At 38.9% G+C, this 15,316-nt stretch overlaps 1 protein-coding gene across 2 annotated transcripts; it reads right to left on the bottom strand.

Annotated features, from left to right (window-relative positions):
• Positions 1–3,680: 3,680 nt before the first annotated feature.
• On the bottom strand, positions 3,681–9,577 carry LOC137211150 (ciliary microtubule-associated protein 3-like). Of its 2 annotated transcripts, XM_067713337.1 has the most exons (6): positions 9,559–9,577; positions 9,165–9,307; positions 8,450–8,548; positions 7,562–7,692; positions 4,790–4,907; positions 3,681–3,749 (listed from the first exon to the last, which is right to left on the bottom strand). In XM_067713337.1, the coding sequence occupies exons 1-6, from the start codon at positions 9,575–9,577 to the stop codon at positions 3,681–3,683; spliced, it is 579 nt and encodes a 192-aa protein (XP_067569438.1). The 2 variants fall into 2 exon arrangements, with proteins under 2 accessions (XP_067569438.1, XP_067569445.1); XM_067713344.1 differs by lacking the exon at positions 8,450–8,548.
• Between the last annotated feature and the right edge of the window lie 5,739 nt (positions 9,578–15,316).

Below are 15,316 nucleotides of genomic sequence, written 5' to 3'. Positions count from 1 at the left end.
ACTCACAATCAAGCTGAAGTCACTCCTGGGCTTGTCCTCAGGTGCATCACTACTAAGTTCACCACATTGTTCTAAAGATGATGTAGGTCAAGCTGCAAGAATGGCAACTGCAGAGGGGCAAGAGTGCATGGAGGTGGCCACAGAGCATCATGTGAAAAAGGGACAGATTTACAGGAAGAGGTTTTTTAGAAAGACTTTTTTCAACCAAGAGGCCAGTCTAAGTTCAGTAGCTATGTGGGCAAAGATTTGAATATACCTTATACCCTAGAGGTGGGCCTTTCTTCTCAGGAAAATTTTGTCTGGGAGGAAGAATCTGATATCTTGAAAGTGAGTCTGATGCATGTGCTGACATTTTCTCTAAACTAGACAGCTCCCCTGTCAGTGCAGTGCACCATATCCTAACTTAGACATAAGCAGGCCAGCTTAGCCACTACCCACCTGCCTTAGTTACAGCTTTTGTCTTTGGGTGCTAGTGGGGAGGGTTGGAGGTAGGTCTTGAAGAAGAGCAGGCACAAAGGCTCACATTGCTGATTGGTCCATGACTCAGCAGTGTGAGGAGAGAAACCCCTGCTCTTCACATGCTTTGTATGTTCCTTGGTTAAGCATCCCTGGGGTAAGGCTAAAGATGGAGGTAGAGAAGTAGAAGATATAAGGGTTCTGTATGTCTCTATTCTCAGGATATTGACAGAATAATTGATTTTTTTAAATTGTAAAACCTGTTAAGAGATGATTATAAAAAGATGGGCTCAAATTGTAGAGTGAGGGAGTAAGAGGCAGCAAATTCTAGTGGTGGAGAGGGTTCTAGTAATACAGTAAAATGAAATATAAAATGTCTGAATTGCCAGGGGGAGAAAAAGGGGATAAAAAGCAATGATGAAAGGAAACAAGCAAAAATAAAGTATAAGAAACAAAACAAGATGAAAAATCTAAGTATAATATGGCTAACAAGATGACAAAATGCAGATGTATTACTTATGACAGAAATATGGATAAGCCTCCTCTACGAAGACACAAGTATTAATTAGTCCCCCACATAAAACCCTTGGTCTAATCACGGTAGGGTTGGGTTCACTTCTCCCTGAGTAGAAACGTAGCATAAGCCCAGGGCTGACATCCTGCTAGGACTCCAGTAGCCCTTGTTCTCCCTTCCTCCTTGCTTTGGACATCTGTCCCCTTGTAACATTCTTCTCAACCATAGCTTGGGAACTCTCACAGGGCTCAAGTTCTTGGAGAACAAAACTGATATAAGAGGAGATCTATAGCTTTTGCTTCTAGGTTCAAAAATAGCTTATGATGATGTTCTGAAATGACCTTTTTGTTCTTTTAGAATGCACTCCACCAGCCACCAAGACCTGGTACAACCCACCAGTGACACCCGGAAATGAAGTTTCCTGTGCCAGTATCGGTGGAGACAACCCACCAGGGACACCGGAAGTGAAGGTTTCTGTGCCAGTATTGGTGGAGACAACCCACCAGTGACACCCGGAAGTGAAGGTTTCTGTGCCAATATCAGTGGAGACAGCGGCAGTGGTGGAGAAGGTGGTGGTGATGGAGGAAGTTGTGGAGGTGACGGTGATGGGGGCAGTGGAGGAGATGAAGGTTTCTGCACTGGTAAAGCAGATGGCATTTATAGCAATCCTAAAGACACCACCAAGTTCCACCAGTGTGTTGGAGGCAAGACCTTCCACTCCCAGTGTGCTCAGGGTCTGGTGTTCCACCAGAACTGCAAGTGTCGTAATTGGCCTTCAATTTAAAATGTTGGAAAAATTCTACTTTGTCGCAAATTCTCTTGTGCTGCGTGTCAAACTTAATCTTCCAATACTCCATGTAGTCTACATATTATATCAATTTATCTGTCAATTTGGAAGCCCTACCTTACTAAAACAGAATTATAATTAGGTTTTACTCCATTAAGATCTAAAAAAACTGTAAACCCCTTGAACAAAATCCATATGTAAAATAAATGACACTGTATGCTTTATGTTTTGTACTCATTTGTATTTTTTCTTAAGTACTTGTATATACAATTAAGCATTTCAAGGGACCCTGGAGGTTAACTGAAGCTATAGTAAAATTTTTACTTTTTGTCAAATCAGATTACTATTTTAGAAAGGGGAGTTGCCTTCCCTGGCAAAAGCCTTGAGAGTATGAACCAAAAAACAGTGTGAAAGATGTTCTCTCATCCCTGTCAATATCCTCCAAAGAAGGGGCCCAAGACCCTAAGTCAGAAAAAATAATGAATGCTAAATTACCACCTCTGGAAAAAGCAGCATGTGTGTGGATCCAGAGGAGAAAAGGGAGGGAGGTGTGCAAAAGCGGTGAGAAATGTTAATCTTGATTTATCTCAAGTCATAAAAATACTTCTTGACAAGATAAGAGAAATCTTTAAATAATCAGATTAAATGAAGTAAAAGTTTTTAGACTGAGGTATATTTAACATTATCTCAATATTCTAATTTGATTTCCAGTGGACTTGTCTTTCACCATTTTTCTTCAGAAGATCTTGGCCCCTAAGGAATTAGGCCTCTCAGCATCATACTTCCAATAGGTTTCAACTCCTAGTGCTTCTTTCACCAGCTAACACTTATCATACGCTGACCCTGAAGAGTACATCAGGCTACAGCTTTTTGAGGCACTAGCAGCATCTCACTCTTTGGTATCCAGACACATGAAGACTTGCCATCGGTCTGATAATTACTAAGAAGGCTAAGTAGGCACAAAAGGACCTTCCCATTAAAAGATAAGGTAGACTGTACTTAATGCCCTTTCTGAAGGAACCATACTTGAGTTATTTCAGTTTGTGCTGGAAGGAAAAGGCCTGTCTCCCAGGCCAGTGTCTAGATAAGTACATTGAATGTGGCTGCTATGAGTTCTGACCTTAACACACCTAGAGTAACTTGTAAGGCTTCAGGACATCATTCAAACTGGGAGTGGGGAACAGATCCAATCCATTAGCCTCCCTGGGGAGTCCTTCTCATACTTCAGTCCAGGCTCAAGAAGCCAGTAAGTGAGTTTATTTTGATTCTTGCTGTATTCCCAGTGTTTGTCACTCTGCCTGATGCATGGTAGGAACTCAATATGATGATGACTGAAAGACTAAATAGATGATGTAATGGGAAAGGGGGGATATTTTGATTCTGTGAGTTTTACACAAATCTGGGAAAGGCAATCAAATCAGGACCTCCCCAATCCATGCTGGGGAACTCAGACACTTGGAAGAGCTCCTAAAACCTAAACATTAACACTGCCTTTAAGTATCCTCTGCTTCTAGCAAGCCCAAATACAAGGCCAAGCAAGCCATCCAAATCCTTGATATGTATAGACTAACAGTCACCTATCACAAGGGCTAGTGGTATAAAACATAAAACTCGTGCCTGAGAATTAGAGCTAGAGGCCAGGGACCCACAAGTATTTCAGTAAAGTGAAGCCACCCCACTGAACACTCAGTAGAAACCCCCTTGACCCATCTACATGTATATACAACAAACCAGCACATGGAGAGAGAGCCCTCTGAACTAGTCTTTATGCTGTCATATAGTAGTTATGAGTCCCTTGCCCCTCCCTGTGCCCCATGCTGGCAGACAGGCGGGCCAGAGCAATGCAGAAGGACAAGAGCAGCTCTGTCCTCAATCCTGGAGAGTCTGTGGTCAGGAGGAACACGTGAAGGTAGTCACAGCTTTTCAGTTGTAATACAGGCTTAGGTAGGCCACACGGTTCCGATGCTTTCTAAAGTCTTTGTCTGTGGGCAGCTGCAGTGAAAGAATATTTTCTAGGTCAATATTTGAATGAGAACCCTCTGCCTCTAGTCTTCCTGGCTGTGCAAAACAGAACTGTACGTTATAGCTGTTGTGGCCTAGCTGAACCCCAACTGCATAGTAACCTAGCCTTAGTGAGTCTCTCAACATTGCTTTGTACATGTACTCTTTGTCATCTTACTCTGGAATATATCATTCTAGGAATTATTTTCTACTTGGTAAATTGTCAAGTATAGCTGGTAAACTTCTTGAAAATGACGATTATGTGTTTAATACTTGAATGTTACCCATAGGCACAATGATGTTAATACGTTTGGCGTTTAATAAATATTTGTAGAATTAATCCAAAGTTCCACTAGGGGAAAAAAGGCACCTCCTGAATTATGATAGCTGACACGGATTGAGAGCATTTATTATGTTACAGGTACTGTGCTAAATGCTTTTCTACAATATCTCAATCTTTACTACTTTATCAGATTGAGTCTATTATTATATCCATTTTAAAGATAAGCAAACTGAGGCTTAGAGTAGTTAGAGGACTTGGACAGGATCACAAAGCAAGCAAATATGGAACTAGTATTTGAATCCAGGCAGTCTGTTCCTGAAATTCATGTTCTTGCCAGAATGATCCACAGCCCCTTGATGATCTAATAAGCAAGTGGTGTGATGGAAAGAACACTGGCTTAGGACTCACAAGACCTAGATTCAAGTTGAGTAACTTCTACAAGCCACTTAATTCATCTGAGCCTCAGTTTTCTCCTCAGTCATGGAGGGATAAGTATCTCGGACTACTATAGATTACTTGAGAAATAAATAAGAAAATGTGACTTGTTTGCTCACACGCACATTTAAAAATCAAGTGAAATTGTGTAACTCTCCAAAAAGATGCCCATATGCATATACACACAAAACTGTGCAAGTAATTTCAGGGGGACAATGATTTCTTGAAGCTTATTCACAGACTCCTGGTTAAGAATCACTGATATACATGGAAGTGTTAGGTAAAGAGCTCCGTAGAAGTCCAATCCTATTACCTCTGCTCTCAGTGTTCTTTTCTGTAGACATGGAACCTGAGCCCAGTCTGGAGATCCAAATTTCATTGGCCAGGTGACTTTTTTGGGTGGCTTTATCTCTGGGTTGTATGTGGTGGGGCTAGAAACAAAAACACAAAATATCATATGTAATGAGTTAGTGGTCATATATGAATTTCTACCTCTGATCTAGAGTCCTAACTTTTTGGGGAAAGGCAGCCAACTGATTAACATAGCGTTCCTTTACCTTTTAATGTATTTCTAACTAAGTTTTAGCGTTCAAGATACCTAGTCTTGACAAAGTAAAAATCAACTCTATTTTAAAATATTTCCGGAACTTCAGTATCCTTAGCTGAGAGACCATAAGTTCCCAGAAATGGTGGGTAATAAAAGACAGCTAACACAGTGATGCATAAGTACTGCTCATGATATAAAATTGAGGATAAAAGTGCAGTGCTAATTTAAAGTTATCAGTAATCTAGGGACAGCAAAGCAGAACCAGGTGAAATTTCTTGATAATGGGATTATTTAATAATTGCCTTTGTTCATAACACTTTGTCTTTTGGTGTAGACTCTTTGCTGTGGAAATAACACATAGAATGGATGAGGGAATCAAGATTCAACATCTCCACTTCCTTACTACAACCTTGAGATTTCTCACCAGCAAAAGAAAGACCTTGGATTTCTCACCAGTAATCCTTGGATTTCTCACCAGTAAAAGAAAGACCTTGTGGCTGTATCAATTTACATTCCCACCAACAGTGCAAGAGTGTTCCCTTTTCTCCACATCCTCTCCAGCATTTATTGTTTCTAGAATTTTTGATGATGGCCATTCTGACCTGTGTGAGATGATATCTCATTGTAGTTTTGATTTGCATTTCTCTAATGATTAATGATGTAATGATGTTGAGCATTCTTTCATGTGTTTGTTGGCAATCTGTATATCTTCTTTGGAGAAATGTCTATTTAGGTCTTCTGCCCATTTTTGGATTGGATTGTTTTATTGTTATTGAGCTGCCTGTAAATCTTAGAGATTAATCCTTTGTCTGTTGCTTCATTTGCAAATATTTTCTCCCATTCTGAGGGTTGGTGGAATGTAAATTTATACAGCCACTATGGAGAACAGTATGGAGGTTCCTTTAAAAACTACAAATAGAACTACCATACGACCCAGCAATCTCACTACTGGTCATATACCCTGAGAAAACCATAATTCAAAAAGAATCATGTACCAAAATGTTCATTGCAGCTCTATTTACAATAGCCAGGACATGGAAGCAACCTAAGTGTCCATCATCAAATGAATGGATAAAAAAGATGTGACACATATATACAATAGAATATTACTCAGCCATAAAAAGAAACAAAATTGAGATATTTGTAGTGAGGTTGATGGACCTAGAGTCTGTCATACAGAGTGAAGTAAGTCAGAAAGAAAAAAACAAATACCGTATGCTACCACATATATATGGAATCTAAGAGAAAAAAAAAAGGTCATGAAGAACCTAGGGGTAAGACAGGAATAAAGACACAGACCTACTAGAGAATGGACTTGAGGATATGGGGAGGGGGAAGGGTAAGCTGTGACAAAGTGAGAGAGTGGCATGGACATATATACACTACCAAACGTAAAATAGATAGCTAGTGGGAAGCAGCCGCATAGCACAGGGAGATCAGCTCGGTGGTTTGTGACCACCTAGAGGTGTGGGATAGGGAGGGTGGGAGGGAGGGAGATGCAATAGGGAAGAGATATGGGAACGTGTGTATGTGTATAGCTGATTCACTTTGTTATAGAGCAGAAACTAACACACCATTTTAAAGCAATTATACTCCAATAAAGATGTTAAAAAAAAAATAAATAAAATTAAATTAACAAAAAAAAAAGAAAGAAAGTCCTTGACCCTTTGCCCTACAATTCCACACATTCTGAAAGCCTTCCTAAAGCACTTAGAATGCCTCCCTTGGTCTACTAGGCCTACATATTCTAGCCCCACCCCTCCTCCTATGTTTTCATTTCCTCCTTGCTCACTGCAGTCTAGCCAAACTAATCTTCTTTCTTTTTTCCTCACACCAAATTCCGTCCCAGCTTATAGCATTCGCACTTGCTATTCCTCCTCTCTGAGAAGCTCTGGGCCCAGATCTTCACAGGGCCAGCTCAGTCTTGTCATTGTGATTTCAGATAGTGTCATTTCCCCAAAAAGACCTATCTTGACAATCCTTGCCAAAGTAGATTCCAGTGCACCACTCTGTATGATATCATCATCCTGTTTGATTTTATTCAGCACATCACCAGGTCACCAGACTTCCTGATGCACCCATGACAGCCCTAGTTTATGGCTACCATCTTGGTATAATTGACACCCTTTCATTCTGAGAAGTGTCACTGTCTGACTAACAAATAATATGGTCACTCTCCTTAATACCATTGATATTTTCTTGTTTATTTGCTTCTCATTGTTTGGACTCTAGAATATAAGCTCTAGAATATAAGAATAAGAATATAAGAATCTAGAATATAAGACATTAGGAATCTTGTGTGATGGGTTTAATGCAAAATCTCTGAACCTTACAAATCTGCCTGGCCATTTATAAATATTTATTGAATGAATCACTATACTCTACAATTTTATAATTCTAGAGACCTGGAAGGCAAGAGGTTGAATCTTTAAAGATAGATGATTTCTTATTTAGAGGGCATGGTTGGGTTGAAACCCCTTTTTGTACTTCCTTTCCTATTGCTATTTGTTGAAGTGCACCAGAAAAAGGGACACATACCCAGGATAACAAGAGTCCTTTAAGTATGTCCTAAATCGAGGCAGCAAAGAATTAAATGGAGCAAAATTGTGTTTGTGTTTTTGCTCTCGAGGATTGACTGTCTGGTACATGCCTGGGTAAGGTGTCATATCCTGTTTCCAAGAAAAAGACCAATATGTTAGAGGGTGATATATATATACACACACACACACACACACACACACACACACACACACACACACGAAAAGCCTTCTAAGTAGAGAAAACAAAATCATCCTTTTCCTGTTCATGTATCAGCTATGGTTTAGAAACAAGCCTATAGTAGGTAGAAAACTAAGATAAGGGTATGGTTCAGCTACCTAAATGTACCTAGGCTTAGGGTGTAGAAATAAACCTATGGTGGGTAGACAGCCAAGGTAACTTATTGCAGCTACTACCCCCACCATGCCACCATCCCACTCAGAGATTCTTTTAGAGCCAGTATCCCTCTCCTTGAGCTTAATTGTCAAGAAAATGTCCAACAAGAGATTAGGAGCCTATACTGAAGACTTGAAGTCCAATCACACAAAAGGGTGAAGAAGTTCGATTTTATTTTTAACTGACAAGATAATATGATGCATATAAACAAGCTTCCAGTATTTTAACATCAGGTGTCTCAAGACTGAAGCCTTGCCTTGGGTACCATTCATTCTGAGAATTGTTATCTACTCTCCCAGGATACTCACACACACATTTGAAATGCTAACATCCAAGCTTTTCTGATAGGCTTCTTAGTAGCTTTTGCCCAAATGACTTTTTTTCTTGAATTTCAGGGCATATTCTTTACATAACCTCCAGCTTTGCTCCCCAGTGCAAATACACACAGCAATAAATCACACTAAAATCTAAGCACATTCAGTCATTTCTCACCTTGTTAATTGGCTTAAACCTCACGGCTGTTCTGGCTCCCAAAGCATATCCTTTTATACTGGTCGGGACCTTAGAGAGGTTGTATGCCAAGCCATACCTCTTCCGGTAGTATATAGAAAACAAAGAAAAAACATACATAGAGAACATTATAGTTATTAAAACAGAGCGAACTTAGAGTATTCCTGAATCTTCTCTGCCACAGTTGCTCTTTCTTGATTCCTCTGCATCAAGACCATACAAGCAATTACATAAGTAACCCAGGCAACTCTACAAAGGAATGTGGCTGGATAGGTAGAGTGAATGACATTTCTCTACTTCCAGTGAATCCACTCCTCTGAGCCCCACAGAGATGAATCTGCTGTAATGCAACTGTCAGTCTGATTATATGATTTCATAAACTGACCTACCAGCACAGCCACAGTCCAGATTTGGGCTAAGGGGAGCTATTGAGTCACTTGCCTTTGGAGGTAGGAATGGAGTCTCTTTTGGTGAGGACTGTACTGGGGACCGCATGAGGCCAAGGCTTGCGTTTGGTGGGAGGCAAAAAGGGAGCAACTGTCCTTTGATTTCTGATATTGGCCCTGACAGCTGGTTTCAGAGGGCATTTTCTCATGTTGGGACCCTGAAGGTCACAAATCCCATAGAGTTTTTCTTCCAGGAAACTTGGGTATCCTTGGATACCTTGAGACCCACCTAAGGGAAGGTGAATACTCACATCTTCTGCTATGTAACATCCAGGCCCTCTGTTGGGCTCTCCCCTAAAAGGGAGAAACTTGTTCCTCAACAAGCTTGGGGGACAGGAGTGAGGAAAGACCTTCCTCTGTTGACATGTTCCAAAGGAGTAGTTAACCAGCGGCTCTGAAGATCAAGAAAGAGGAGAAACTCCACATGAGGGAAGACTCCTGGTCTAAGTGAGAGCTCATGGGTGGGTGGGGTGTAGGGAGGCGGGGCAGAGCTCTTAAGAGCAGGCCCAGCTCTTAACAAAAACTAGATCAACTCCATGTAAGGGAGTGAAGCGCATTTTCCTTCCCTTCGCCTTTCTTCTTTCACAGCCTCCCTACTCTTCCTCTTACCTCTACTCTTGACTCCTCCATTACAGTCCTCCTTACCTGCTTTATTGAAGCACATCTCAGCAGTGCCACCAGGGCCAGAGTTTGTGTACTGCATTGCCTAGGAAACAGAGGCGGGGCTGGGCAGCCCCAGCTGCCAAGCTCCCAGAGAGGAGCAGCTCTGAGCTAGCCTACTCAGCAAGTGGGGAATCCTGCAGAGCCACCGTTGGGGCAGGAACTGCACCTCCAAGTCCAGGAGCCTAGGGGAGTGAAAACTCTGCAGCTGGGCAAGAGGTAGGGGGTTTGCTGGATCTGAGGTTGTAGGCTGAAAAGCTTTGGAAGCTGGGCCACCAGAAATGCACTGCTGAGGAAGGAGGGACCCCCATGTTCAGGATGCCCTGAAATCCAGGCTACTAGGTTCAGGGATGTAGGAAAACACAGCCTCTGCAGTGGTGGCCTATGGGGGTGGGATTCCTGGGAAATGCCCAGAAGAGAGGAGTTGGGGACCTAATGGAGCCCAGAAAGTTCTATATTAGGCCTCTCAGACACATTTTCCCTTTTCTTCAAGCAATTCCCATCAGGTTACCCCCTTCTACCCCTAAGTGGTGCTCGAGGCTTTAAAAGGTCTGGAATCCTTAGGGGAACAGTAGGAGTGCAGTGGAATCACAGAAGTGCTTAATAGTTTAAATTTGGGGGTAGTTACTTAAGTCACAGTTTCCTTATCTCTAAATTGGGAATAATAATTCCTCTTTATAGGGTTGTTGAGAAGATTAAGATAACAGGATTAAAGCAGTTCATTGCCTGATGCTTGGTAGGTGACAATGCAAGAGGCTATTATTACTGAAATAGTATCTAGCTAGCTTAGGAGCACTCCCATCCTAACCCAAGAAGAAATATCAGAGTGTATGATGACTTCTTTACTTTTGTCCTAGATATTAACACTAACTTGTTATCACTTGATTTTAGGATAACTTTAGGAGTTGTCAGGTGTGAGAGGCAACAGGATGCAGTGTGATTGGTACATTCTACCTTTGGCTTCTAAGGATGATCTTGGGATCCACACATACCCAAGGCTAGCACAGTCTACAGGGATGATTTTATAGCTCTAATATAGGGGTTCCAAAAGAGGTAATACTGAGTCCTAGAGGATATTTTGGAAACTTGTAGAAGTGTTTTGCTTGTTAAAAATTACTGAGGTAATGCTCCTGGTCAATGGGCCAGGGAGGCTGGATACCTGTAGCTCATTGCCCAGTTACACAGTGAATTGTGTCAAGTCGTATATAACATTCAAATGTCTTCCTGGCCTCTACAAAAATAACTGATTGTATCTGACATATATAGCAACATTGAAGAAGGTCTTTTTTTTTTTAAACCAAATAATGCAGAAAGCCCAGTAATATAGGAGAAGGTCTTATGAGAAACAAAGCTTAATTGGAATAAAAATATGGTCTCAACATTATTGCACAATTTGCTTCAAGCCTCCTTTCCACTCAAAATATAATTACAGTAAAAATTATGGTAAACAAAATGTAAAGAGATGTAGTATTAATTTGATAATTTTCACTTTCTTTAATATTTTAAGGAATATTAACATTTTTAATACAGTGTTTTTTGAAAATTAGTGTTTACATTATTAGTGACATGAAACATGTCTCACAAAGTATTTTGAAATTATGGCAACATATTCCCTCATTGGTAGATTGGTTTGCTTCAAGATAATCCTCCAGGTGAGAAGAGATAGAAAAAACAGACTCAATAAAGCATATATATTTCAAGACATCAGAGATATACTGAAGAAGAAAGAACCTGCAGGACCAAGATCCCGGAGAAAGGGGTAGCCCAAAGTGGTGAGCCCAACAGTTGATGCTCCTGTTCCCTTTGAACATTCACTAATTAAAAGTTGACTGACATAAAAAGGAACGAAATTGGGTCATTTGTAGAGATGTGGATGGGTTTAGAGACTGTCATACAGAGTGAGGTAAGTCAGAAAGAGAAAAGCAAATATCGTATATTAACACATATATGTGGAATCTAGAAAAATGGTACAGATGAACCAGTTTTCAGGGCAGAAATAGAGACACAGATGCAGAGAACAAATATATGGACACCAAGGGGGAAATGCAGTGGGGTGGGGGGTGTGGTATGATGAATTGGGAGATTGGGATTGACATATATACACTAATATGTATAAAATAGATAATTAATAAGAACCTGTTGTATAAAAATATAAATTAAAAAAATAAATAAAATAAATAAAAATATAATAATTTTTTAAAAACCTGGTGGAGAAGCAGAGGATTTGAGCAGAAACTCGAGCAGACGGTCTCTGAAAGATGGGGAGCAAAAATTAGGCTGACCATGGAGGAGAGGAGACTGGAAAACACCTTGGACTTTTAGTTAGAGCTCTAAAGAAATACACCTCAGGAATAAAAGTAAGTAAGAACTAGAGCAACTCTCAAAAAATTCTGAAATTCAGCTTTGTATCAACTCAGTCCCCAGTTGCATTAAGATGATCTATTTCTACCCTTACTGCATACCAGAAACAAAAGTAATTCATCTATTAGCATAACATCATCCGAGCCTCAAATAATTTTTATAATTTTTTTATGCAAAATGTTTGGCATTCAATATAAAACAACCACTCCTACAAAAAAGAAAAAAGAGAAAAAAGAAAAAAGTAGAAATAAACCCAAAGGAAATCCAGAGATTAGTGTGGACATTAAAATCAAGTGCGGACTTTAAAATACCCGTACTTGGCTTCAGATTTTAGAAGAAGGCTGAAGATTGCAACATGAACATAGGAAGCAAAAGAAAGCAAGGAAATTTGTGATCATGAAGCAAATTCTTTGTTTCTGAGGTAAGAAGCTAAAAGAAAAAGATAGATTAGACCCTAAAAACAAAACCAATAGAGATCCCAGTGTACTCAGGGAAAGATAAAATTTCCCCATCAGTCTTTATGTTTATGTTACTCATATAACACACAACAGAGCCCACCTTCATCCAGACTGATGCAAATGTATCAACTTTTCATTAAAGCCAATCCAGACATAGTGCAGTCAAAGATAGACTGTCTATATGTTATGTCTCCTGTATTACTCTTTGTGGAATGGTAAAATTCAGAAGCTAAGCAGAATTTCAGGTAGCTCCAAGGATTGTCAAGAATCATAGAATCTTTAAATGATGGATTATTTTGAATGATGATAATGTGCAAAGGAAACTTTGCAGATGACCACTTAGAACAGAAGAATAGTTAGACAAAGTTTTATATGTAGCCACTTTTGATGAAGACCTTAAAGAATTCAGCAGTTCTTGTCATGTACATTTCTAACCATAGTGATAGCATAAAGAGGATGCCTGATATTTATGGAGACTATCTGTTACAGATTTATGAGATAATTATCTGCTTTCCTCATTTGACTATGTATGAGGCCATTGTAAGAATTATGATTCTAGGGAACCACTTCCTCTGTTTTAGTGGTCTAATTGAATGGGGATAAGTAGACTCAACATTTTGTATAATGTTTGAAATAGATTTTTGTCTCATTTCACATATATACAATGGAATATTACTCAGCCATAAAAAGAAACGAAATTGAGTTATTTGTAGTGAGGTGGATGGACATAGAGTCTGTCATACAGAGTGAAGTAAGTCAGAAAGAGAAAGACAAATACCGTATGCTAACACATATATATGGAATCTAAGAAAAAAAAATGTCATGAAGAACCTAGGGGTAAGACAGGAATAAAGACACAGACCTACTAGAGTAGGGACTTGAGGATATGGGGAGGGGGAAGGGCAAGCTGTGACAAAGTGAGAGAGTGGCATGGACATATGTACACTACCAAATGTAAAATAGATAGCTAGTGGGAAGAAGCCACATAGCACAGGGAGATCAACTCGGTGCTTTGTGACCATCTAGAGGTGTGGGATAGGGAGGGTGGGAAGGAGGGAGCCGCAAGAGGGAAGAGATATGGGAACATATGTATATGTATAACTGATTCACTTTGTTATAAAGCAGAAACTAACACACCATTGTAAAGCAATTATACTCCAATAAAGATGTTAAAAAAATAATAAAATAAAATAAAAATATATTGGATTTAACGGTAATATGTCAATATACAGCAAATAGTAAAAGCTGATAATTGTATTTAAGAGACTAAATGAAAAGATGGAGAATTTTAGAAGTAAAAAAAGAAGCAAATAAAAACTGTAGAAATTAAAAGTGCTGTCACCAAAAGTAATAACTGAATGCATGAAGAACAGAAGATTATAAAAGGTGAAAAAAATTAATGAAATGGAAAATAAATCAAAAGAATGTACTCAGACTGAAGCTTGGAGAGACAAAGACAGAATATACAGAGGCAGATGAGAAACAATGAAAAGTTCTAACACAGATGTATTTGGAGTTCCACAAGGAATGGAGAGAAAAAGAATGTGGCAGATGCAAGAGTTGAAGAGATAATGGTTAAGAATATTTCTGAACTGATGAAAAACATTGAACCAGAGATTAACAAATGCTACAATCTTAAGCAAGACAAATATAAGGAAAACTTCATTTGGTCATATAGTAAAACTGATGAAAACCTAAAAAGAAAGATTTGAAATTGGCCAGATAAAAAAGGCAGGTTACTTTTAAAGAAGAAACAAGAAGCCTGGAGGGTAACTCTTCAATAGAAAAAAAGAGAAGCCAGGAGACAATGGAATTGTATTTTTAAGTGCTAAAGAAATAACAGTAAAAGGATGGAATATATATCCCATATGAAAACTAACAGAAACAAAGTTAATGTATGCGTACCAAGAGTATGAGGGACATAGAAAGGTTGAGGAATTACTTCAGACTGAGGGATACTGATGAACATAATGTAATGCAACATTTATTCCTGGATAGGATCCTGAATGAGATAGGAAAAATATGTAGTTGGGACAGTTGGCAAATCTGAATAGGGTCTGTGGATTTAATGATAGTGTTTATCAGTGTTGATTTTCAGATTGGTACGGTTGTATGATCATAATTTATGAGAGAATCTCTGGGAGAGTAACAGTAGAGTTTTTAGGAAGAAGGGGGAATCATTTCAGAAAAAATATGTATATATGGAAAGAGAGAGAGAGAGAGAAGTAACATTTAACAGTTGAGGAATTTGGGTGAGGGGGATAAGGAGATTCTTTGTACTGTTTTTGTAGCTTTTCTTTAAATTTGAAACTTTCAAAATAATAATTAAAAAAATATATGTATCAGGTATCATTATGAGAGTGAACAACAAAGCCAAGATATGGGAGAAGATATAAGCAAAAAAGCATCTGAACCTGCAATATGCAATAAAGTATCCACTACCCATATGTAGCTATTGAGCACTTGAAATGTGGTTAGTCCAAATTGGGATGTATATAAGTGAAAAATGCACACTAGATTTAAAAAACTTAGAATGAAAACAAAGTGTACAAATTATGTCTTTAATAATGTTATATTGGTTACATGTTGAACCGATGATATTTAGATATAATTGGTTAAATAAAACATACAGTAAAATTAACTTCATATGCCACTTTTTACTCTTTTTAATGTAGCTATTGGAAAGTTTAAAATTAAGCACATTTGTTCAAATCGTATTTCCATTGGATAGTGCTGATCTAGAAGATATAAAGCTCTCTTACAGATCAATAAGGAAAAACAACCTAATTTTAAAAATTGGTAAAAGACTTGAATGCGCACCACAGAAAAAAGAACATCCAAATGACCAGTAAACATAAAAAGTGCTCAACGTCAGTAGTCAAAAGGAAATGAAAATTAAAATCATAATGACATACCCACCTGAT

This window comes from Pseudorca crassidens, chromosome 2 (genome assembly GCF_039906515.1).
Source record: "Pseudorca crassidens isolate mPseCra1 chromosome 2, mPseCra1.hap1, whole genome shotgun sequence".
In the NCBI taxonomy this organism is placed as follows: Eukaryota; Metazoa; Chordata; class Mammalia; order Artiodactyla; family Delphinidae; genus Pseudorca; species Pseudorca crassidens.
Note: the sequence above shows the minus strand (reverse complement) of the source record. Positions and strands in the feature narration are given on the sequence as shown.

Coding starts and splice junctions, on each gene's coding strand:
- LOC137211150 (XM_067713337.1), bottom strand. Junction 4,908..7,561: donor AAGGACTCTTGTTATCCTGG/GTATGTGTCCCT, acceptor TTTTGTTTCTAG/CCCCACCACATACAACCCAG. Junction 3,750..4,789: donor AAAGAACACTGAGAGCAGAG/GTAATAGGATTG, acceptor CTTTCACTGCAG/CTGCCCACAGACAAAGACTT.